At 41.7% G+C, this 25,651-nt stretch overlaps 4 protein-coding genes across 4 annotated transcripts; 2 read left to right on the top strand and 2 right to left on the bottom strand.

Annotated features, from left to right (window-relative positions):
• Nucleotides 1-344: 344 nt before the first annotated feature.
• LOC102714224 (E3 ubiquitin-protein ligase At1g12760-like) lies at nt 345-3,842 on the bottom strand. Its single transcript, XM_006643764.3, has 6 exons — nt 3,752-3,842; nt 3,501-3,566; nt 1,989-2,720; nt 1,503-1,628; nt 1,141-1,417; nt 345-1,013 (listed from the first exon to the last, which is right to left on the bottom strand). Exons 3-6 carry the CDS (start codon nt 2,570-2,572, stop codon nt 789-791), a joined length of 1,212 nt encoding a protein of 403 aa, XP_006643827.1. The 5' UTR covers nt 2,573-2,720; nt 3,501-3,566; nt 3,752-3,842; the 3' UTR covers nt 345-788.
• A 1,084-nt stretch (nt 3,843-4,926) lies between these two features.
• On the bottom strand, nt 4,927-6,535 carry LOC121055342 (aspartic proteinase CDR1-like). Its single transcript, XM_040527696.1, has 2 exons — nt 6,507-6,535; nt 4,927-6,418 (listed from the first exon to the last, which is right to left on the bottom strand). Exons 1-2 carry the CDS (start codon nt 6,533-6,535, stop codon nt 5,026-5,028), a joined length of 1,422 nt encoding a protein of 473 aa, XP_040383630.1. The 3' UTR covers nt 4,927-5,025.
• Nucleotides 6,536-13,809: 7,274 nt separating this feature from the next.
• Nucleotides 13,810-16,263, top strand: LOC102713944 (auxin-responsive protein IAA1). The gene is made up of 5 exons (XM_006643763.2): nt 13,810-14,128; nt 14,237-14,445; nt 14,530-14,644; nt 15,800-15,861; nt 15,970-16,263. Exons 1-5 carry the CDS (start codon nt 13,920-13,922, stop codon nt 15,987-15,989), a joined length of 615 nt encoding a protein of 204 aa, XP_006643826.1. The 5' UTR covers nt 13,810-13,919; the 3' UTR covers nt 15,990-16,263.
• Nucleotides 16,264-19,732: 3,469 nt separating this feature from the next.
• On the top strand, nt 19,733-23,145 carry LOC102713672 (serine/threonine protein phosphatase 2A 57 kDa regulatory subunit B' kappa isoform-like). Its single transcript, XM_006643762.3, has 2 exons — nt 19,733-21,275; nt 22,534-23,145. Exons 1-2 carry the CDS (start codon nt 20,187-20,189, stop codon nt 22,918-22,920), a joined length of 1,476 nt encoding a protein of 491 aa, XP_006643825.1. The 5' UTR covers nt 19,733-20,186; the 3' UTR covers nt 22,921-23,145.
• The last annotated feature ends 2,506 nt before the right edge of the window (nt 23,146-25,651 follow it).

The following is a 25,651-nucleotide window of genomic DNA, read 5'->3' as shown; positions in this document are numbered from 1 at the left end:
TCTCTCTCTCTCTCTCTCTCTCTCTCTCTCTCTGTGGGCAATGAACAGACAAACAGCCATGCATTAATCCATCTCTGCTTTAATAATTCAGTCAATGAATAAAGCTCCTCCCAGCTAGCCCAGACAGAAGTTGTTGGATCTGCATGCCTGCAAGCGTGCTAAACATAAACGTGGGAGTTTACTGTTCTGTTCTTCTCCCACTCTCATCTAATGATTATGGGGGGCTCAAATGATTATTTTGGAATGTTAATAACATCTATAAATGTTGCATTACTGTAGAATAAACTCAACTGCTAATGTGTACTTGTTCAAGCATTTCATGAGTGCTGGGAGATCTCTGCCTAGATACCTGAATTTACAAAATGTAGGCAGAATTGATCTTATATACAATGGAGATGGTCATTTTCTATACAGGGAAGCAGATACAGAGTTTCCTAAACAAGGAGATAATTACATTGAACCTTCCCAGAAGGAGGTTATCCTCAGTAACCTAATATGCTCAGTTCAGGTGATGAACATAAGAGCATCCCAACACCATCTGTAATATGTTACAGCCTAGCTTGCAGGCAACTTCAGTTCAGAACAATGCCGGCAGCAACTTAGCCATAGCCTCAGCCTAATAGGAGCTTCTGAGTTAACACCACAGAGTAGTCAGTAGTGTAGGCATTCAAGTCCATCTGGGAAAAAAAAAAGAGGACTTTGTGAAGTTGCATGCCGATTTGTGGATTGTCATAGGGTGTGTGTGTGTTCCATCCCCCATGCTCATGGGAGAGAGAGCAGGAGAGCAGCTACTGCTGTGACTCGACGTCGTTTCCGGCTCTGTTGCTGTCATTGCCACCCCTGGAGCTGGAGTCTGAAGCATTCGTTGAGCCGCCTAAGTCAGCCTTGCAAAGAGGGCACAGCGCGTTTATCTTGAGCCATTTGTCGACGCATTCCAAGTGGAAAACATGATTGCAGGGAAGTTCTCGTAGATCTTCGTCGTTTGAGAACTTTGACAAGCAGATGCAGCATACCTGCAGAGCATAGAGATCCATAGGTGTCAACAACATGCTGTGATGCAAAACATGCTACAGACGTGTAGACAGAAACATGGTATCCCGGGTTTGGTAAGTCCAAACAGGAAAGCAGGAGGACACTCACAGCATCTTCTGCAGAAATAGTTCGCTCTTTGTCAGTTCCAGCAGCCAAGACTCCACCATGATCTTCTCCCACATCCCCATCATGAATCTTTTTTGACTGGAACTTGTATGCCACCAAGGCATCGATTGCTTCTGCGGTAGCACCTCTGTTAAAATCCAAATCCTCCTGGATTCCCATCATGGAGATTATGCAGGGTAGGCAGCAGCATATCATTGTACAGAGAATGAAAGGCAGTGCATAGCCAATGAAGCCGAACGCAAGGAATACTATGCATAGCCTGAAAGATGATCACCAACAAATTAGCAAGCATCTAAGGCAAGAAGGAAGGCATTGTTTATGACTGGCTGCTTAGCATCACAGACCTGTACAAGTTAGGAGCATCGTGGAGAGAAGTACGGCCACCAAATATCCACACATTCCCAACAACAAACCAGACGGCAAAGAAACAATCCAGAGCCAATTTGAAGCAAGCAACTAATGCGTAGACTCTATAAAACATAAAATGCATTATTAATAATGGACCCAAATATTAGATAGAAGAAATAACTCAAATGGTTTCATGTTTTAATGTTGCATCTTCAAGTATCCAGAGAACTGATCCAAAGAATTACAAATATTGAAGGCCCTACTGTTTTCACTAACTATTGGGCAGACAGAAGCTGCGAAGCTATCATAGTTAAATAAATTGCTAATGATCATATGAATTCTCGATAGCACAGAATAAATTTGCTCAAACGTAGGTGGCTGATCTGTGATAACATACAGGTTCTGGTTCAACTAAATAATGAGCCTTAGAGGTAGTGCAAGCAAATACACTAAAGTTAAATTCCCAAGAAAGAAAATGCTACCTTGTACTTGCAATCCTTGGTACTCCAGTACTATTAGCACTGTCCACGACTTCTGATCCATGAGCAGATGAAACTACTACATAAGAATTAGGTTCATATATACCCCTTTCAGATGGAACCTGACTTGTTGATTCCTGCTCTATGTTCTGGCGATTGCGATGGAGATACCGCCAATAAAGATGAGGAAGAGTAGCGATACAACCTATTGTATAACCAATAAGCCACTGAGCCAATGGAGCATGTGGATGCTCGCTCCTTGATACTGACAGGACAGAAATAGCTGCTATAATCTGGCTTAAACTTACAATAAGCTCAATTGAGATCCAAAAACCAGAATTCAAAGGATTTGGCTGACGGTGACCTTGATCTCTTCTTGAAAAAGAAGCGTTTCGGGAGATAGATGCAGCAACTACACCAGAAGAACTTTCTGGGACACGAGGAACATCATTTATAGGACCTCTATTTTGGCGCAACTCACCCAGGTCATTATGGTTAGCTTGATGAGATGTTGATGGGAAAGTTACATCATTCCTCAATATGTCGATCGTGTGATCACGATGAGCGGAATTTCCAGAGTCCCCCATCAGTAAAGGCGATATCTTCCTGACGTTCACGAGGTTGTGGATCAGCAATGAACTAGAAATTTACCCAGGACATTAGCTTGATAGCCTTCCTTGATATGTAGATGTTTTCAATTGAAGTTGCCTTTTAGCAGACTTGCTTTTAGTGTACCTTAAGGAAAGAAAAGTTAATATTAGGTGTCAATAACTGCCTACCTAAACAGAGAAAGCCTTTGTGCAAGGTAAGACATCGTCTAATGTTGGACAGGATTGGATTACAAGGAAAGATCATAGCCTGATTTTACAAAATAATCCCTGTATTATTTTTACTTGTATATATAGGACATTGTCACAATCTTCAATGACAGGTTTGATCCTTGCCTTTTCTAAAAATATATCTATAAAAATTATATAGCTAAATGAAGTACTGCCATGACAAATATAACTTCGTCATTTTCACATATTAAATCTTTTTTAAAAAATATATTAGTTCTATATTTCAAGATTTGACGGCATGCATTCTAAAATGTAATATCAGAGCCATTTGCCATGGCTAGACTAATCTTTCCATTCCCGGTTTCTATTTTATCTTACAATTTATTCATAGAGTACTCTTATTTACACTATAGAATCAATTTTTCATCAACATACTCCAGCAATATTAGATCCTGACTCCAAATCAATGGTTAAAGAGCAATCAACATGTTAAAATATCTACAACGATAATTTCACCAGTATGGATTCGATTGCCCCCAATAACAAAGTGCCTAGCTGAAACTGGATTATTAGACCAATGCGATGCAACAGAATAACAAATCATCCATTATTCGCAGCCTAGAAACCAAACCGAGCATCAGCTAACACGCCAACCCTAGCGGCAAGGGAATGAAGCACCCCAGTATCAGCTCATCAAATCTTCTTCGCTAACGCGGAGAAGGAAGCAGCTCCATACCTCAAGAAAATGCGCAAACCAGCAAGCTCTCCGGACTCACCAAATCTCACCGATTCTGCTAGCCACCTGAACAATCCAACAATACAATGTAAACCAACAGCACCGGGAAGGAAGCAAGCAACCAAGCAAGAACACGCCGCCAGCAGCTCGCGGGCGATCGAGCTACCAACCAAGAAACGCAAAAAGAAGAAAAAAGGCCGGTAGATTCTAGCAGCAAGCAAACTAGCAGCAAGCAATCAATCGATCAATACCCATTGATCCGGCGGAGCGAGAGGAAGATCGAAGCTTCGATTCGCACGCAAATCCCTCTCCCTCTCTCTCTCTCTCTCTCCTCTCGATTTCTTCTCCTCTCGATTTCTCTCGCGCATTTGGGCGCTCTTCGCTTAAGTAGGAAATCCCCCACCCACCAGCGGAGGAGGACGACGAACAGGTCGCCGCGAGGTCAGCGAGGGCACGTGGCGCGCATCGGAGCCGTCCGATTCGCCCGCGCGGCGGGATCGGACGGTCGGGAGTGGGGGTAAGTTTTTCTCGGCGCATGCGCGCAGAATTAGAAGGTTTCTTTTTAGGAATTTTTATTACAGGCAATTATTATTGTTATTATTTTTCTGAAACGTGGAGGATTAGATGGAGCAGTGGAGGTCGTAATTACAATTTACAAAGGGTAAATATTTTCTTTTCTAATGTTAGGTGAAACTTTTTTCGCTGGTGGGAAACACATTTTCTACGTGAGGAACGATTAAAAATGCGCGTGTTCGTAAATTCTCCTTTCCCCAAATAGGGGAATTCTATTATTTGTCAAATTCGATTGTAATATTCTTCCTCCCGTCATAAATTTGACATTTACGGTAGGAGTTCATCAAATCTTTTTCTTTCAAGCGAATTTCATATAGCTACAATAGTTTTGTGAAAACTATTAAGTTACGTAACTTTAGTTAGACGTTCGTATTTTAGCAATAGTGTTTGATTTTAACAGAAAGCCTCAACTTTATTTGATGGATAAATTCAGGTACTTGTGTCATTATATTATGTGGTGTAAATTGCTCGCACATATCATATACACACGTAGCAATAAACTATAGTTTTTCAGTAAAATCATTTGTCAATGTTATAGTTCTGTGAAATACTAGTTAGAGTTGTATCAACGTGATGGTTTCGATCAAATAATTGATGTTTTGTGAATTTTACTTTTATTTTAATAAAAGTTAATGCTACAAGCAAATTTTTACCAATCGAATCGGCAGCTCTGATGGCAGCGACAGGACGCACAAATTCTGTAATGGTTTTGTTATTGGTCTCTGTATATTTGGTTACGGGCCGGAATTCATAGATGATAAATAAGCCCACCCCAAATGTATTTCAAATATTTTTTATAATTCCGCGCAAAATTTATGTGAAATTTGTCTATATTTCATCAAACCATCAGTGCACCAAGGCATCACCGGGCAAGCTGCAGATTATTAGGAATGGTGATGAGGTAATTACACGAGCATGAGCCATGGTCTCATGGAGAGGCGGCGTACGTGCGCTAGGAGGAAGAAGGGGAGGAGCGGGCGCAGTCGGCGGCGGCGAAGGTGACCGTGCCGGCGTCGAGGTCGTAGCCGACGTGGAGGTCCTGCTGCGCGAGGTTCCCGAGGATGGACACCGGCTGCTGCTCCGTCGTCGCCACCATGGCCAGGCACAGCGTCCCCTCCTGCACCATCACGAACGCGTTTTCCGGCTTCAGCGCCACCGCCGCGCCGCCGCCGAACTCCAGCTCCACGTCCGGGATGGCCTCCCCGGCGGCCTCCTCGCGGCCGGTCACGTCGTAGCACAGCTGCAGGAGCTCGTCGGGCGACTGCGCGCGCGGCAGGCGGACGCGGCGGGACAGCTCGTCGACCAGCGGCGCCATCAGCGCCCGGTCGAGGAACGTGAGCGTCGTGCCGGAGTCCACGATGACGCGGGAGCCTCGCGCGGAGGCCACCGTCTTGCCGCCGACCTTGACGGAGTCGAGGACGACGGTGTAGTACGTGTCCACGGCAGCGGCGACGAGCGGCGTGGACGCGGCGCCCGGCTCCGACACGTTGGCGAGGGCGCCGAAGTTGAGCGCCGACGAGGAGTTGATGGAGAGGGGGACGAGGCAGTACGAGAACCTCCGGCCGAGCGACGTCGCGTCGCCGAGCTGCGTCACGAGGGATAGTGCCCCGCCGCCGAGGCCGACCAGCCCGTCGGCGGGGAACGAGCCGGCTGTGGAGGTGGAGCAGCCGAACTTGACACTGCCCACGCGCACCTGACGACGGCTCCCCTCGCCGGCGTCGAAGGTGAAGGTCTCGGTGGAGAGGAACCCGGTGGTGTTGGAGCCGTCGCCGTAGGCGTAGAGGTAGAGGCAGTTCGCGTTGTCGTCGCAGGAGGCGTGGCCGAGCGCCTCGCAGGCGTCAGACTGGCATCCCACGCGGCCGTACGTCGACGACCGGGACGGGTCGAACTGCACCGCCGCCGCGGACGACGCCGGCGCCGACGTGTCGTTGCTCCGCTTCTTGCACTTCACCCACACGAGGTCGCTGCCCGTGTCGGCGATGGCGAGCATCGACCGCGGCGGCGACCCGACGTTGACCGCCATCAGGTACTCGAACGACCGCGACACGACCTTCGACACGACGTCGTCCGCCGCGCCGCCGCCGGCCGAGGAGGACCCCGCGAGCGCGACGGCGCGCGCCACGGACCGCCGCGCGGCGGCGAGCACGCGGCCGTGGGCAGTGAGCGCCGGGTCACGGAACGGCGACCCGGGCGAGTCCCGGTGGACGAACTCCACGCTAAACCCACCGCCGGCGGACAGCCGCCCGGCAACAAGCAGGGCGCCGAACAGCACGAGCACAGAAGGCGCCATGGCCGCCGCCGCAGCCGTCGAACACCCGCTGCTTCGCTTCGCTTTGATCGCCTCGCTAGTGGCGAATCACCGCGTATTCATAGCGAGATTGCTCGTAACGTAAATGGCAATCACGAGTGATTAAGGGGGGTGATTAGTGTGACGGCAGTGCATCCATGATCCATGCAGCCATGCAGATGACGATTCATACAGCGAGCTCTGATAGTGGGGATACGTTTTTAATTTTTTGCGTGTGAAACTGATCACCCGCAATCGGTCTGGAGGAGCTACAATTTTAAACATACTATATGAATATTCCGGGCATTGTTGCAGAAGAGCTGTGTGATAATATAGTAGGTATAATTTTTTTTAAAAAATCTTATCTACCATACAATTTTTTTCACGTGTTTATATTTTTTTTTGTCTTAATCAATTATCTATAGGTTATAAATGGTTGGGTTATGTGGTGTTCTTTTTGGAAGAGATGTAAATTACACTCTTGATGAATCATCCTAGAGCTAAAAATAATTGAGGTGGTGTGAAGAGATGTAATTTACGCTCTTAATGTATCATTCTAAGACTAAAAATAATTAAGATGATGTGACTTAATTTACACACTTGATGTATCATTGTAAGGCTAAAAATAATTGAGGTGACATGGCTTCGTGAGAGAAGAGAATGTCATTGATTTTATAGAAAGTAGGGATTTTGGATTGAAACATTAAAACATTCTTTTTTTGAATGTGTGGGATTTTAATGTGTGTGTAATTTTGGTGATTAATTAATATCCAGCCGTTTCCCCAGAGTAATCAATTAATCATAGCTTATCTTAGTATTTTGCTTTGCATCCCTTTGCGTTGCTTACAGGTCGTTTTTTTTTCCAAATAGAATTTGCGCGTTTCCACGAAATCTGGGATGGAATAATTTCCAGATCCTTGTTTCATTAGGCACTCGTCGTCTGGCTTTTTCCCTGAGAAAGCTAAACATCATATTTATAAATAAAAAATAATTTATGAATGAAACTTTTATATATATATATATATATATATATATATATATATTCTCGTTAGATAAAGGATAGTAAATAAATTATGATGAGAAAAATCTTAAAATCAGCTCAAAATTTAATGTTAAAAATTTAAAATTTGTTATAAACCTAGCAGAAGAAAAAAAAAGATGGGGTTGTTAGTGCATTATGGCAGTCTAGACGAAAGTACCCATATCACTATACTTGGCATATTATTTGCAAGAACTCTACTTACAAATATGTAATCATGATTTTTTTTTTTGCATTAACTCAACCTACGAGTGAACTAATGCAATGAATATGTTATTTCACGCAAATGCAATGCTTTTTTTAATGTTGTTTAACCTCCTTTGAAAAATTTTCATAAGTAATTGTACAAAATTTGCACATATTCATGACTAGTTCTAATAATTAGTTATAGTTACATTAATCTATATAAGAAAATATTTTTAAAAATCAAATATCTTCTCATGTTAGGGCAGTATACACAATTTATCTGGAAGACCCATCGGAATTAAGATTAATGTTCTAGCCAAACGTCTAATCTAATTAACTGATTCCGATTCTCTTCCAAACCTGATTCATGAAAAATCGGAATTATAAAATCACATAATCAGGAGTTGTATCACACAGACTGTTTATCGGTTTTCGAAATATAGCCGAGGATAGAGTGGAGTAAAGCCCAATAACCTGAGCCAAGTTCAGTGGGCCGGAGGCCCATAGGCAGGATCCTAAGAGGAGTGGAGTAAATTCATGTTAATTCTCTTGAGGGATGGTAAATTAACTTACCTGGCAAAAAAAACACAGTAATAAATTAGTATATAATTAATTAATTATTAATTATTAAAAAATATAAAATAGACTAATATGATTTTTAAAAACAACTTTCCTATAATTTTTTTAAAAAAATATATACTGTTTAACAGTTTAGGAAACGTGCGTGCGAAAAACGAGTGAGATTGGTTAACTTACCAAGGCAGCCGAACGCGGCCTAGAATGGCAGAATGATTTTTTCCACAATAATATAGAAGACCAGTTCGACATAATTCTCTACTTATTTGGGCTGGGCATCCTTTTTGTACTCCCTCCCGCCCAAATTTGACACTCCGGCACTGTTCGATTCAATTTTGATTGTTAAAAAATGCAAATACTACAAAAGCTTATATATTATTGATGAAGTGAGTGTGTTGTGTTTGAAGGATGAAAACAAAAGATTATCAGAATTTTTGATAGCTCTTTAGTAGTACAAATGATGAAATTAATTAGTATAAAATTAAAAATCTACTCTGGATAATATGAAACAAATGATGAAATTAATTAGTATAAAATTAAAAATCTACTCTGGATAATATGATGAAGTTCTGCATAGAAACTTTTAAAAAATATATCGTTAAGCAGTTCGGGAAGTGTGCATGCAAAAAATAAGGAATAATTTAGAGCAAAAGAACGCAGCCAGGGTGTCTTGAGTAAAGGGGGTGATTGTTTGGTTTTTATAGAAAAAAGGCAGACTGCGTATTTTCAAATAAAAAATAATTCATGAATAAAAATTTTATATAGGTATTCTTAACGATCTAGAAACCAATGATAAAAATAAACTTCGGTGAAAACCCCCCTAATCAACTCTAAATTTAAAACTAAAAATTCAAATTTTGAGCATAAAGCAAGAGGATGGTGTGAAGTATGAAGCTCTCATTCGCTGTAGTCTAATCACTTAGGAAAGTCACATATTTTTGCTTCTGCTATGCTTATAAACCAAAATTTAAACTTTTAATCTTAAATTTGAAGTTGATTGTAGGGATTTTTTTCATTTTAGCTTATTTTGAGCCTTTGCTTTTAGATCAAACACATATATAAAACTTTTATTTACAAATTAATTTTCTTTTACAACTACGTAGTTTGACTCGTTCAAAAAAAAAACCAAAAGATGACCCTGAGAGAAATTAGTAGTCAAAACTGAAACAATGAAAGTGACGTGTAATCAAAAATGGAGGGAGTAACATATACTAGTTAGTAGGAATAACTGTCAAATTTCTCGCATGGGTGATTGTTTGATTTTTCAAGAAAAAAAGGCAAATAACATATTTACAAACGACAAATAATTTATGGATATAAAATTTATATACATGTTCATAGCGATCTAAAAATCAAGGCTGGAGAATATAATATAATGAAACAATCTCAAAATTAACTCTAAATTTAAAGTTAAAAATTTAAATTTTAGCTTATAACTAAAAGAAAAAAAAGATAAGTGTGACAAGCAATTTCCTGGATGGTTCCCTGCGGAAGGTCTAGGCTTGAGACATCAGGCACAGTGCCAATAGACAAGCTTTAGACATCAAGCGAGATTTCAGAGGCAACACCAAGGAACAACCCTACTGCAACCATACAATCTCTCTGCTACAACCCTTGCTTAATTATGTAAAGTAGCATCTGATGCCCCTCACTTGGCAGACAAAGTGTAGGTTGACTGACCACACAAAACCCTGATTTACCTCGTCTTCAAAGACAAGTCATTGACAAATGAAAAAAAGGCTCCATCTTTTCACACGAATTCAGAAAAAGGAAAAGGGGAGTAGTACTAGTACTGTACTAATCAAAACAATTTGACTATTAGGGCGTGATTAATTTATTAATTAGCCCTAGTGTGGACACAGGCACCAAAAGCAGCCACCGGTTGAAAGCAAGTAATCCCTTCTGTTTGATAATTATTGTCGTCTGGACAACTGACATGATTTTCTAAATCTATATTTAAATGTAATGTATAATTAAAATATATAATAAAGTAAACAGCTATTTACTTTTATGGAAGTACATTTATGATTGATCTATACATATTGTTCTAGTGTTTTGAAACTTAATATTTTAAAATTATTGTCAAAGTAAAGTTTGACTATATTATGGAGCTTAAGGTAGCAGTACAATAATTTGTTGTGTGTTGTGCAAATGGTCCAATTAAGTAGGCACAGCTTAGGTGAGTTACTGAGTATGCTGCTTGTTGCAGGCTGTAACCACAAAAGGGAGATGTGATCATGAGTAGAGATGATTCTTATCAGATAAAACTGGAAGTACTATACTGTCATGGTGTAGCACAAACTCCTGTGTCTACAAATGATGGGACTACTAATTCCATGAGATCAGAGGGTGATGAGTGTTACTAATTCCCTGTCTCGAGCAACTGTATCAACAGTGTCCAGACTTCAGAGACAGTTTGCGTGCTCTCTTCTCCTGAATACTTGTAACGAACGTGCAGTAGCACAGAGACATCGAAGATTCAGGATCAAACTGGATACTGCAGATCGGACAGTGCACGTTTCTAAAAGGTAGAATCGTGAGGGATTCGATTCTGAGTAGAATATGATCAGTAATTTGTTTCCGAGGACTGTTTTTAGTCCTGTTACATCGAATATTTGGATACTAATTAGAAGTATTAAATAAATTCTATTAATAAAACTCATCATATATTCTGGAATATTTCGCGAGACGAATCTATTGAGCTTAATTAGTCCATGATCAGCGATGCGATGCTACAGTAAATACTTACTAATTGTGGATTAATTAGGCTTAAAAATTTGTCTAATAAAATAGCTTTTATTTATGTAATTAGTTTTATTATCGGTCTATATTTAATACTCCTAATTAACCTAAAAACATCTGATGTTACGAGAACCTAAAAAAATCTCTGTACCCAAACACCTTAGCAATTGGATTAAAAATTACTACTACTAGCTAGTAATTTGTGGAGATTTTGTCTAAGTCAGGCGACGATAGCATAATATCTCTAAGCATTTTAAAAGACAACTTCTTCAACGGTCTAGCTTTTAGCAAATAGGTCATAATACAAATGACCCTATAATTTATTCTTATTTGACATTGAAATATGTGCAAGAGAGTATCTCTTGATTAAGAGATAGTTTTTAGCTCTCTTCTATTAGAAAAATTATAGTATATCTTATATATAGCTTATAGATACCTATTGGAGGTGTCCTCAAGAGCAAGGGTAATAATATAGTCAACAAGCTGGCTATAAGATTTTTTATAGTCTTCTTTTAGCTCACCTATATACTAATTAGCTCTTCATCATTAATGTATGACCCACATATTACTTTTTCAGAGTTTCTTGGTTTCTATGCTTAAGCTGTTTGTCTATAAACTTACAGCCTGCTTATACTCTCTCTCATTCTCTTTTCTCCGGATAAGCATGTAATCAGCTTATAGCCTGCTATTATACTCTAAGCTGCATGCAACATGTCTGATTTGATACTCTGATCCCTGAAGATCTCTGGCGTTGGTCGGTCTGCTGGAGCAGAGCATATTGGATACGCAACTGCAGGTCGTCGATCGGTCACCCGCCCTCTGAATGATCCTGTCGAGAGATCCCAAACAGGACACAGACAAACTTAACCCATCCATCAATCCATCCAAAACGAATTTCACCCAAAAAAAATCGCTGTAAAAACACTACAGCTAGTAAAACTTAGTTTTGAAATGGCCAGAGCAGGTCAGTTTAGAAATACGAATTTTCTCATGAATTTTTGCACAAAGAAGAGAAGAGAATTCGGGCAGCAATTTTGAGTTGTTGTTATTATTATTATTTTTTCAGCTGAGAGGTGAGAAGGGGGACAAGGAGCCGACAGGGGGGGCACATTCACATGTCCCCGCTTTATGCTACTTGTTCCTGATTGGCTCTTCACCGATGCTGCCTCCGTGCCCACCCAACCATCTCGCTTTCACCCTTTCAAATTCCAATTCAATTCAATTCTGGGGGCTATTTCTCCTCCTACCCGTGTGACTCACTCCAGCTACTCGCTTTTGCTGATCAAGCGATTGTTTGGTTTATAATTAACAATTGCATAATGTTAAACACGTTATGATCAAAATATAATCTCGTTTGGTTCATGGCCACACTTATGATAAAAAAAAAAACTATGGCACAATTTTCTTTTATTAGGTGAAGAGTGTTTCTCTCTTTTTTTTTCGTCGGTCGCACTTAGACAAAACTTAAAACAACGACACCTGTTTTCAAATGAAGGGAGTAGGTTAGTCAGAATTTAGAATTCAAAACTTAATTTTGAATCAAATTCTGGTGTTTACTTTATTATACTCTATTTTTACATCAAATTTTTAAAGCATTAATAAAACAAATAGGAAAAAAAACTTTCTTACAACTTGTTTTTGGTAGTTTTCATTATTTTTATGCGCTTTAGCGGCAGTGGTTTAAACGATGAAATCTCCCTGAGTTTTTCTTTCCCGTGTCTAAAATTAGACGATTTTTTTATGCCAACTTAAAAACATACTATTACGATACAATTACACGATTTTTTTAATTCAAACACACATGTATGGAGTACTTTAAATATTATGACACGTAATCATGTTGTCTGAAGCAAAAGATATTACAATATCTAATCAACTTATTTTAAATTTCTCACAATTTTTTCTCATAAACTCTTTTTGCACGAGTGGATGCGTTTGGTTATCTGCCGGAAGAATTCTCCTTTTTCCCTCCTCCACCGCGCCGAAAAAGAAATAAAAAAGGACTGAGAAGGCACGGCAGCCGTTGGATCTTGATCGTGCGGCGGCGAGGGGGGTCAGCGGGTGGCGTAGCGTGGAGCCGGTCGCTGCAGGGCGCCCAACCGGCAGGCCGGGCCCACCTCCGGGGGGCGACCCGCGCGAAATGCTCGGCCACTATTTCCTTGTTTATTCCGTTTTGGGAAAATACCCCCCGACACCACGAAATTATTTTTCTGCTTCTTTTACGTCCTGCCCCTCTCCTTCCTCTATTTTTTCGATTCCCACCACGTCTTCTCAGGGGTGATACATATCTGTGAACAAAAAATAATTTGTAAATTCCGTATATGTATTATTAGCGATCTAAAAGCTAAAGTTAAAAAATAAACTTTGCTGAAAAGACCATAAATTTAATGTTAAAAATCTAATTTTTTGCTCATAAACATAAGCGGTAGCAAAAAGATGAGGGTATCTTAGACATGTCTGAGAATCTCTGAGATGGACTCCCTTCTTCTACTTTTGATTAGTGTACTTTGTTACGTCAAGTTTTCACTGAAAAATGTGAAGGAATCATACATGCACCAAATTTCATTGAATCTGCATTGGTTGAGCCGCTGCTTTGCTTCGGTTATTCATGTTCTTTGTTTGAATCCGTACATGCAGGCCACCGTTAGCATAGTCTAAACTCATATAAATGCTAATCAATCTAGATACATATATAATAATATACATTAATCAAATAATAAATCTAGTTACGGTCAAAAATACCATGCAAAATAGAACATAGGGAGCACCAAATTAGGATTAAGTCGAGGTGCTAGTGTGTAAAATGACAGTGGCGAGCCACTGACCGTTTGACCACCGGTGACCCGACCGCGCCCAGCTATAACCAACCAACCATCTCTCCTCCTCTTCTCTCTTCTCCTCTCGAGTTGGCCTCGCGTCCCTCTCTCTACCTCTCTCTCTCCACCTCGCCGTCGCCGCGAGACCCAGCACAACGCCGGGAAGCGGGAAGCCTGAGACGGCCGCACAGGCGCCAGCGATGTCGGTGGAGACGGAGCGGAGCTCCACGGAGTCGTCCGCGGCGTCGGGGCTCGACTTCGAGGACACCGCCCTCACCCTCCGCCTCCCCGGCTCCGCCGCCCCCGAGCCCGACCGCAAGCGCGCCTCCTCCGACGCCGACGCCGCCGGGGAATCCCCCCTCGCCGCCTCCGCCTCCGCCGCCTCCTCCGATGCTCCCCCGGCTCCCAAGTATTGCCTTTTCTTTTTTTGCAACAAAAAAAAAAATGCCTTCTTGCGGGAGGTTTTCGATGGTTCTTGGATTGATTGGTGTGTGTGTGTGTCTGTTTGGGTTGTCAGGGCGCGGGTGGTGGGGTGGCCGCCGGTGAGGTCGTTCAGGAAGAACGCGCTCGCCGACGTCGCCGGGGCCGGCGGCAAGGCGGCCAAGTTCGTCAAGGTGGCCGTCGACGGCGCGCCGTACCTGCGCAAGGTGGACCTGGAGGCGTACGCCGGCTACGACCAGCTCCTCCGCGCGCTCCAGGACAAGTTCTTCTCCCACTTCACCATCCGTGAGTTCTCCCCACCGTTGCATCCGCCGGCTCACTCGGTTGTCGATTGCTCGAGCAAGCTGACGGAGAAGGCTGTTCATGCAGGGAAGTTCGCCGACGACGAGAGGAAGCTGGTGGACGCCATGAACGGGACGGAGTACGTGCCCACGTACGAGGACAAGGACGGCGACTGGATGCTCGTCGGCGACGTCCCCTGGAAGTGAGCTTCTTGCCCTCCTCCTCCTCCTCCTCCTCCTCCTCCCCTTTGATTCATCGTCGGTTGTGAAATTCGTATTCCAGTGCGATTCAGGATGATTTTCGTAGTGGATAATTGTTGATTGGGTTCTTGAAATGACCAGGTTAGAATGTCTTGGCTGTGATTCGAGAATTGATAGTATATTAGTATTACAGTTGTTGATTTAGAGCTCGACATAGCCGTAGAGGATTTGCTGCTGTTAGGAGTAGTTTTGGGGTTAATGGAGATCTGAAACGAACATGGTTGAAACTGTTGCTTTACGTTTTGGATAGGAAGCAATAAGGTTGCTTTGCTTGGGGTTTTGGACTAAAAATGATTTTTTTTTTTAAAAAAAATATGTTTGTGTGATCTCATGGGTATGTTCCTTGGTTCTTGGCTTGTTCCCGTAAATCCAATGCAAGCCGATGAATGCATTTGAAAGATTAGTTGGTTCTGTGGCTGAGGATCTGTATTGATCTGAGGAAAGGCTAGTTAGGGGTCACAACTCACAACAAATAGTTTATTGCTGGCAAATCATACCCAGTATGAAGATTTGAAAAGATTGACTTCTATTGTGTAGGTAAAGTATCTCTTCTATTGGAACATACATAGTGAAATCTCTTCCCTCCCTCTCTCTCCCTCTTCAGTCATGAGGTCATGACCGTTAGGTAACATCAGAAATGGGGATTCAACTGGTCAATTATAAGAAAATATGTTTGGTTATTGTCGCACTTCATATCGCATTGCTGTTGCTTCCTTAGCAAATTAAACAACTTTGATGTATCACTTCCAAATAAATAAATTGATGTGTAATCTCTCCCCCCCACAGAGCAGCTAGGATACGAGGCCTGTGCACACAAAAAAAAAGAACCCACTTTGTTAAGATAGGCTACTTTGGATAAGGTTGCTTTCTAGTTTTGTTCTCCACTACTCTGGAACACACTGTTCACTGACCCATGGGTTATGTTATGAGGCACAATTGCTTCTTGATCCTTCTAGCTCAATTTTGTTTGATATACTGCTTATGATGTTTCTTCATTTGTATTTTTGGTTGAACTGCTACAGTTTTCATGAAATTGCAATGGCACAAATGCCCTCATTTACCTTCAAAAAGTTTCTGACCTCGTAACGGTTGCGCAGGATGTTTGTGGAAACCTGCCAGCGCCTTCGTCTCATGAAAAGCTCAGAGGCCGTTAACTTAGGTACATGTTCATTTCAACTTTGGTTGCCGATGCAAGTGTTGTTCGCTCTTTTGTTACCTGCTTTGTTCGCCGTCGTGTTTACGCTTATTTTAATCTGCTCCTTGACAGCACCAAGATCTGCTCAATGAGGCATAACCAATGCTCTTGTTAGCATGGACGGCTTGAAAGGAAGCGGGAACTTTGCTCGGCGGATGTTCACCATGTGAGATATGAACATGTACAGTTGTCTCCTACTGCTTTTGGTTCCTTGATGGTACTGAGTTGAGATAAAGGTTGTAGTTTGGTTACTTGTCTGTAGTCCCTACATATAGATCATGAAAGCACTGAAGCTTGAAAATATACATCTACCGTTTGTCTCTTTGATGAATAAGACCATATACGCAGAACCCGTTGTTCTTTGCTGTGGCTTGCGTGTTGTCGGGCTATATGCGTTTTTTTTTTCGGTCACGCCATAGGTGATGGACACCTCTGGCTTTACTGTCTTTAAGTTGAAACATCTAAATCGATCTTACCCTGTTCATGGTTCTGCGTTCTATGATGTGCTATCAGCCTGTTCGTATACTCTACTGCAGCTGCATTCTGCTTATTGTAATTGACGATATGTTTTTTTTTTGGGTGAGTCTGAAATTTGTACTGTCACCGCTTTTCTCTGATACATATCAATAAGTTTGTATATATTGCTGATGCATTTTGGTTTTTGTAACTGACGAAAAGGGCAAAGGCTGTCAGTGTTTCTCTGAATCATGTGATCGTATCAGAGTGTGTTCTCTGCAGAAGAGCGTATTAACACCTAATAATTGCTGCTCAGTTTGAAGGGTCATGGTGGATGGGGCACCCCGGCCATGTTCTTCCATTGACGCTTTGGACAGGAAAGAGAACAGATAAAGATCAAATCATAAAACGACAGGTCGTTGTCGTCGTCGTACCTTCCGTTCCCTCCCCACTGGAAACAATCTAAATAGAGCATTAAATATAGATAAAATAAAAACTAATTGTATAGTTATGTGAGAAATCATGAGACGAATTTTTAAAGTCTAATTAGTCTATGATTAACCACAAGTGCTACAGTATTTCATATGCGCTAATGACGAATTAATTAGGCTAAAAAGATTTATCTCGCAGTTTCTAGATAAGCCATGAAATTTATTTCTCTATTCTTGTCTAAAACCCTAACCAACATATGATCAAATGTCTAATATGACATCTAAAAGATTTTTATTTCCCAACTAAACACCCCTCAGCTGGAGGACGGCGAGATAGCTGTCAAAGTCGCGTGCTTTATTCCTCAGACGGGCAATGGCGTGACCTCACCGGCCGGAGACGGGCGGTTCGCGCTCCCATCTCTCACGATCGGTTAGGTGCCGCCGCCGGCGGCGGCGACGCTGAGGCTGCGCCGGCGAATTTTGGGGCTCCTTTTCTTTTCGCCTGCCTAAAGGCGTCAACTTTGGAGGAGGAACTGGCTCACGTCGCCGGCGGCACGGCGGCGACGGATAGACTCCGGTGGGTTCCTTTTTCTTTGCCTTTTTTGTCGATGGCGGGAGAAGAAAACGACCTCTCTGATCTATGTCGGCCTGTACAGCTATACTGCGGCTGCCACCGTCGTTTCTTCACTTGTTTTGCTGCTGCGAGAAAGCGATGGATGCTTCATGCCATGGTCACATATCCACGTGGACTCTGTGGTGGTCGAAATTATACGCTTCTAAATATTTACTACGAATATTACCTATATTTTCATATTATAAGACGTTGAATCTCTCTTGATTTGTATGAATACTAATTAATCTAACCACACATATAAAACATATTTATGAATTCATGAATAAATATAGATAGGGCCAAAACATTATGTAGCATGGAACGAGGGTGTGGCTTGTAGGATCGTTTTAGAACATCAAAAATATTTACTGTTTAGAACTTTTAAAATTTCAATCATCAACAAGTTTTAAATTGGTTAGTTAAAAACAGAAGTATGATATGCATAAATTTCTATGGAAAAACATTATCATAATATTTATAAACTTATTATATTTCATATTTTAATAATAATTGATTATCATATTTTTTAAGAGTTTGACCGAATATTATCTTAAATGTCAAATATTTATGATGAGATAGAGACGGTGTTTGAAATTTCAGACCCCTGGTATGAAAATATTTTGCCCCAGAGTTTCAAGTTTTCCAGATTCGAGTAAATTTGGTCAAAATTTGTGTAAATTTTAAATCTTCTCACGCAAAAATATCTAGGATTTGGGTAACTTGGTCTCTAGGTAAAAATGTGCTAAACTGAATAGTAAACCCTGGACGGAGCAACTAATGTTGGAATACTCTATGATTTTGAAAGGAATGAATCTTTTCACCTTGGGGCAAAGAAAAGTCTGGAGGACTTCATGCTTACTCAATCTACAGTATATTAGAGGATAATGATTAGGGTTTTGGGGTGTCAATTGTCAAACACACCCATCATTTGGTTTTGCACTAAAAAAACAATGAACAGGCCATCATTTCTCACCAAGTGCCCATTTTGATCCAACTATTTTGAATGAAGTATCATCCAAACGTCCATTTCAAGAATCTTCTCGTATTCCAGCAGGAATCACCGAAACCCGGTACATGGTCTGTACTTAAATTGGTAATAGATCAATACCTATGAATACTTTCATAGATCTACTTTAACCCTTATAGATTATATATTTTTAGTTTAAAAATCTATAAAATTTTAGTCATCCTTTTAAGTCTAACTATTAGGTCAAAAACATAAACATGTTTAGGGATAACAGAAAATCTCGAGGTTGACTTGTCTTAGGCTTGGTTTGATCTCGGCTTGAGTTCCAAACGAGTCGAGTTCGAGGCAATCACCAAGCCTGTGAGCTTTGTTGACCCGATCTTAAGCTTCTAATGAGTCTGTCTGTGTATAATTTGTATCGTTTATTGATAAATTAATAGATAAATAAGCACGAGCATGTCTATAGAACAAATTATCATGTGCTTGTAATATATATTTATCTGAATTCATTGTCTACTACTTTATTTATATAATTAACTAAAAATAATTATATTTATCAAGAAATTATAATTAACATATATATATACACACACATATACACTATCCTACTATCAGGTGTAGCTACTCACTTCACGTTTAAGGTGTAGATACACCTATACATATTTCTTCTCTCTTCGAACGGTGTAGATACACCTCTATACATATTTCTTCTCTCTTCGAACAAAAAGTACAAACTCTATACATGTATTTATATCATTCACAGTGTTTATACTTTCTGTTGAGTGAAAGCAGAAACAGATATGAAAATATTTTTTCTCATGGATGTGTAGGGAGTAGCTGCAGCTAAAATATATTAGGGTGATTACCTGCTCGGCTACCGAGCTCTAGCTTGCTTAGAAGCTCGAACGTGAAATAGACTTGACCCAAGCTCAATCAGCCCATACACGTTACCACCCCTGCCTGCATATTACGTGAACTAATTGTTTCTCAATTTGGATACAACAGCAAAACTACCGAGTTACCTGAGACACACAAATAATACCCGTCAATTCAAAACGCCAAATTTAAACCCATATTTCGCAGCTCTTTTTAAAAATAGAAAGGAAGGAATATTTCTCGACCGTTACACCCGAATTCCCATTATCCAATCACCACCGTACCCTCCCAAAGCCGGAAACCAAAATAAATAAATAAAAATAATAACCAGCAACAAAAAAAAGCCCAGCTAGACGATCCGACGGCTGTGGATCCCCGGTCCCCATGATCGGACGGCCGAGATGATCCGCCGCGCAACGCTGCCGGCCTCTGAGGTGTCCAGTGACCACCACCACCTCCTCCTCCTCCTCCTCCTCCTCTCCTCTCCTCTCCTCTCCAAAACGCCAAAATTTCCCCACTGCTCCACTGCTTTCCCCTCCTCCTCCTCCTCCTCCCCGCGAGATCCCATCCATGGCCGCCTCCTCCCGCCCCCGGATCTGGCCCTGACGAGGCCGCCATTGCCGGGTGCTTCCCCTCCTTTTGCCATTTTTTGAGGTGGTGCCCTTTCTTGCTTTTCTTTTCTTTTCTTTTCTTTGCCTGGGGTGCTTTCTTTGGGGGTGGGAGGTGTTCTTGATCCCGCCGCATTCGCGCCCGCGGGGGTGGTTCGGGGAAGGAGGGGGCGATCCGCTGTCGAGGTATCGTTGCAAGAGCGGATTTTGGATTTTTTTTAATTTAATTTGGGCGGCCCGGGATTTGCGCTGCCGTGGTGTTGATTTCTGGGCGCTTGAGGAGAGCAATGGTGGTTTGATTTGTGGATGTGGTGTTGGTGCCGACGAAGCTCGCCGCCATGTGGAAGCAATTCATCGGAAAGCTGTCGTGGAAGTCGCTGAAATCCAACTCCGGCGGCGGCGGAGGGTACTCGCCGCCGGCGGGGAAGCCGTCGCCTTTGTCACCCCGGACGAACGGGAACGCCGTGGCGAAGCCGAACGCGTCGCCCCCGCCGGCCGCCGGAGCCGAGGGGAGGCCCAGGGAGGAGGCGTTCGTCCAGAAGGTGAACATTTGCTGCGTGGTGTTCGACTTCTCGGACCGGGGGAAGGACTCCACGGAGAAGGAGAGGAAGCGGCAGGTGCTCATGTCGCTCGTCGACTGCGTCGGCGCGGCAGAGGAGCCCCTCACGGAGGGGATGACCGCGGCGTGCGTGCGCATGTTTGCGGCTAACCTCTTCAGGGTCTTCCCGCCCAAGGTCAGGTCGGGCACGACGGCGTCGGAGACGGAGGAGGACGAGCCGTTCTTCGACCCCTCATGGTACCACCTGCAAGTGGTGTATGAATTGCTTCTTCGGTTCGTGACGTCGCCGATGGTGGATGCCAAAGCAGCTAGGAAGTATGTGGACAGTTCATTCATATCGAGGTTGCTAGATCTGTTTGATTCCGATGACCCCCGAGAGAGGGACTGCTTGAAGACAATATTGCATAGGATATATGGCAAGTTCATGGGAAATCGACCATTCATCCGTAAGGCTGTGAGTAATATCTTCTATAGGTTCGTGTTCGAGACAGACCATCACAATGGGATAGCAGAGCTGTTGGAGGTATTTGGCAGTGTGATAAGCGGGTTTGCGAAGCCATTGAAGGAAGAGCACAAGTTGTTCCTATTGAAAGCGTTGATTCCGCTTCACAAGCCAAAGACGGTGGGTGTGTATCTTCCGCAGCTGACGTACTGCATTACACAGTTCATTGAGAAGGAAACCAAGCTTGCAGGGACTGTAATCAGAGGCCTGCTGAAGTACTGGCCAGTAACAAATAGTCAGAAGGAGATGATGTTCTTGGGGGAGTTGGAGGAGGTGTTGGAGTTGACCGACATGGCTGAGTTTCAGAAGTGCATGGTACCGCTGTTCCGCAGGATTGCAAATTGCCTGAATAGCTCTCACTTTCAAGTAAGTTTGTTTCTAAATTCAGAACTCTAATTTGAATTAGGCCTTGATTTATATTTATTTGTGGATTGTTTTTCCTCAGTGTGTCATGCTCTGCATTTATGTTTGCAACCATCTAGTCCTAAAATGCCTGTAGTAAATCATTTAAAAAATTAACATGGGTTTTTTCTAGATGAGGGGATGCCATCAGAATTGTTTCATGAAGTAGTTGAAAAGCTGTTTATCAGTTGAATATTGTGCTTATTTTAGTCCAAGAATCTCTTTGATCTCTTACCTTTTCCCTGTGCTTTTCTAGTATATTAGTGTTACCTACATGGTCCCCTTCACCCTTTATGACATAGTCATTACTGATAATATATTTCATCAGTGGGTAAACTTTCTTTGTGTTGGCTAAAGTGAGACCATACACTCTTCTTGTTCACTCAAGCGGAATTGGTGGTCTCTAGAACTTCCCTTTGGAAGGCTTCAGACCATTTTTAATTGAGTATACAACTGGAACTGAAAGTGCTTTAAAATTGTATAGTTCTGCTATGCCATCTTGGTTGCAGTGTATGCTAGGTCTCAAAAGATTAAATATCAATGCAAATGCAGGTAATAGGAAATCAGGGGGTCAATGTGTTGAAATCACGTTTATTAGTGTATAAGAATTTGGACCATAAAAGTCTCTGACTAGATTATATAGTGTCATGTTATCAGCTATGACAACGCAACCAAAAGAATAGTCATATGCAATCTTGGTTCTTGGACCATGAAAAATCAATTTTAATGACAATCATGCTCACCATTATGGGTTCTATTTTCCTTTATTCACTGATATTCTACTTCTCTAGCATGATGTTCAAGCTGATAAAAAATATTTACTGGTTAAGTAGAACTTTTTATATTTCTTGAATAAGAGAGTCCTTAGGACTGAATCATGACCATAGCTGTGGTAGTTCAATACTTAGAAGGAAATGATTAATTACAGGGCTAGGAAAACTGTTACTTTCTTTCTTCTTGTATTAAAATATACCAGTTCCTAGTCGTCATCTTCCTGTTATATGTAAATTTATAATACAAAAGGTGGCAATGAAACTGGAACAATTTTTTTTTCGTTTGAGAAGTACGTAGGTGTAAAATTACAAACTGCTTGACAGTACTGTCTTCTATAACAGTTACTGCAGTCAACAATCTTTGCAATTGTAGGCCAAGTTAAAATTTCTCTTCCCAAAAAGAAGTTGCCTTGGAAACTAAAGAGCTAATTTATTGATTTTATTGTCAGGTTGCTGAGAGAGCTTTATTCTTGTGGAACAACGAGCATTTGTTTGATATGATCTCCCAAAATCGTCAAGTGATTCTACCAATTATATATCCAGCTCTAGAGAGGAACACCCGTTGGCACTGGAATCAGTCAGTCCTCAATGTGACCCTGAATGTCAGGAAAATGTTCTTGGACATGGATGAGAGATTGCTCCTGGCTTGTCAGAACAACTTCCAAGCGGACGAAGAGAAGCGAGCAGCGACCGAGGAGCGGCGAAGGCTTATGTGGGAGCAGCTGGAGCGGAACGCCGCCGCTGCCACATTCCATCATCATCCAGTGATCACAAATGACACAAGCTTTCCTGCACCCCCTTCATCAGCTCCTCTGGTAGCTCCCACTGTGACATGACCATGTGTTCCAAATATACTCCATTCCACTTATTTGTTAGCTAGCTAGATGATGAAGTTGCTTGCTTCTCCTGGGGCTACAGAAGGCATTTTGTTACCTTCGTAAGGCCCTTGTCAAAGTCTGTAATTAATAGTTGATGGTTTGAGGACAAATGACACTTGATTTTTTTTGTGGCGTATTCTCGAGTAATGGGCATTGCTTTCTTGGCAAAATCTTGATTGGTTCTACCCGAGGGCTCTGTTAAAAGTGTGGACAATAATAACTGTGAGAGAATGGCAAGTTTGCAGCCGTTCTTTGTGGCTAAAAACTACTGTCTATTTTTAACTGACACATTTTTAGCTACAATGTAATAATATCAGTTGCACCTGTATAGAAACAAAACGGCTTCTCCAACAGCTTAACCAAATTGCTTCGTTGTTTCTGTTTAATGGACTATATCTGGATTGATTCGATGGAGGTGAAGAAGGCAGGTGTAGCTGAGATTTCAGAAAAAAACATCTCTGTCAACGTTTGATTTTAGGTTATCTGCTTGGTCTTTTCTAGTGCTTTTTCTTCTGCCAAGTAACTAACTGAAACTTTGACAAAAGGTTTGTTGCTCAAACCAAACCTAAAACAAATTATAGAAGTACCAAAATTATGGTAGAACAAGCAACCTCCCTGATGTTAACCTAACATTTTACCTAATCTTCTGTTAAATCATCTAGACCGTCTCTGATGAGCCTGGACCTAGAACACTGTACATTATTGGCCTCACGGATTGATACATCTGGTTACAAATGTGCACTACAAACTGTATTATTCAAAGCAAGAATTCAGTCGTCGTGTCTCCTGCAGTATGGATACCACGCTGCTGGAGAGACTTATTGACAAGTGTATACCAGAGACTGTTAAGCAAAGATTTATCGTCAGTAATTAAGCTGAGGTGGATAATCTGCTAGATTATCTAGCAATATTAATCCGTAATGGTTACTGTCCGTTTCATATTATAAGTTACTTTGAGTTTATCATAAATCAAATATCTTAAAGTTTGATTAAGTTATAGAGAAATAGTAACATTGTCAACCCAAAATAAATATACAATAAAAATATATTCAATGATAAAGTTAAAGGAACTAATTTAGTGTTGTCTATGTGGTACATTTTTTAAAATAAATTTAGTCAAATTTAAGGAGAGTTGAATTGGGACAGATCTAAAGTGATTAATAATATAAAACAAGTGAGATTTAATTCTTTGACACCTATAAGATGTTCAATTATTTGATATCCTGGCTTACTATCGTGGACTCCGATAGTCTAGATGTCGTACTCACAAGTGTTAACATAAATAATTTGGCAACAAAGAAAATGTCAAACCATCAAAGTTATCATAAAACAAAGGGAGTACTTCATGACCAATTTGACAACTCAAGTTTCAGAAAAAAAAAGGTCTAGGTTTTCCAGCGTTCCAAACAGATTTCCAGTATCGTCCAGTGTTCATGTCTACCGGGAAAGGTTGCAGTTTGACGTGTTTGCAAGTGATATGCTGCAGTTCAGACTTCAGAGCAGAGACAGCTGAGCTGAGCTGAAACCCCTTATAAAAAGGAAGCCTCAAGCTGGACATCATGCGATCCATGCTCGAGAGCTACTGGTGGTAGTAGTACCTTCCATCTCCTTTGCTAGTCTCTTCCTCGTCGTCGTCGTCGTCTTCGTCTCCGGCGACCGCAGTGCGGCAAGATGTATAATCCTCCGGCGATGCAGGACATGTCCTACTCCGACCATGTCAAGAAGCGCCATGAGGACAAGGGCTGCCTCTATGCATGGTGATCCTCTTTTCTGTCATGTCTTTCTCATCTTTTAGACCAACTGTTTATGTTATGTGCTTAATTTGGATGTGATATGAAGTGTGTAACAAAGTAATAACTTGGCATATCTGTTCTTCATTTTGGATGCCTTGCTCGACATTTCTGCACAAATTCGAAATCCCAAACCATCAAATAGTTCATGTAATTTCTTCAGACAAGCTGATTTCTCTGCATCATGTGAGCATTCAACATACTCCTACTAGATTCAGACATGGATTAGCTGAAGTGGTTAGTGGTCATTTTCATGTCCCCCCAAAAAAAGATCATGTGAATTTTTTTTGCCCTGAGCAAGAGGACTTCACCTTTTTGACACCTTTTTCCTCAGTTTACCTGTGATATCTCTCTCTCTCTCTTTCACAGCCTGTTCACCCTGTGCTGCTGCTTCTGCTGCTACGAGACCTGCGAGTGCTGCCTCGAGTGCCTCTGCTGCTGCTGATCTCCATATCCCAGATATCCTGAGACACCTCATTTCAGGAACCAAAATACTGATGATGATATATGTCAGGAATAAATCATGTAAGATTTCGTTTGGAACACGGGAATTTTCCTGATTCCAAAACAGTAGTTTGGTGATGTACAAGTACCAGTGACAGTGTTTGTGTGATTTAATCTTCTCTCATTAATGTAAATTTGTGTTGAACTTTTGTTATTTTGGGTTCTGTATTGAAAATTTGTTGTTTGCATGGATCAGAACGGGTATAAGCACTAGTGTACAACAAATTCATGGCAGAAGAAATTTCTTTTGAAGATTTGGTAGGTTCAGTAAGATTTGATCTTTTAGTTGTGTTCCTCATCTAGCAGTTGAATATATGAATTGTGCCTGCTGTGGATAATTTGGTCAAATAAGGGCATCGCAGCGTAACACGGAGATAAAAATGATGAACCATGTC

Source organism: Oryza brachyantha, chromosome 1 (genome assembly GCF_000231095.2).
Source record: "Oryza brachyantha chromosome 1, ObraRS2, whole genome shotgun sequence".
Classification (NCBI taxonomy): Eukaryota; Viridiplantae; Streptophyta; class Magnoliopsida; order Poales; family Poaceae; genus Oryza; species Oryza brachyantha.
The sequence above is the reverse complement of the archived record's forward strand: the minus strand, read 5'-3'. Positions and strand labels throughout refer to the sequence as shown.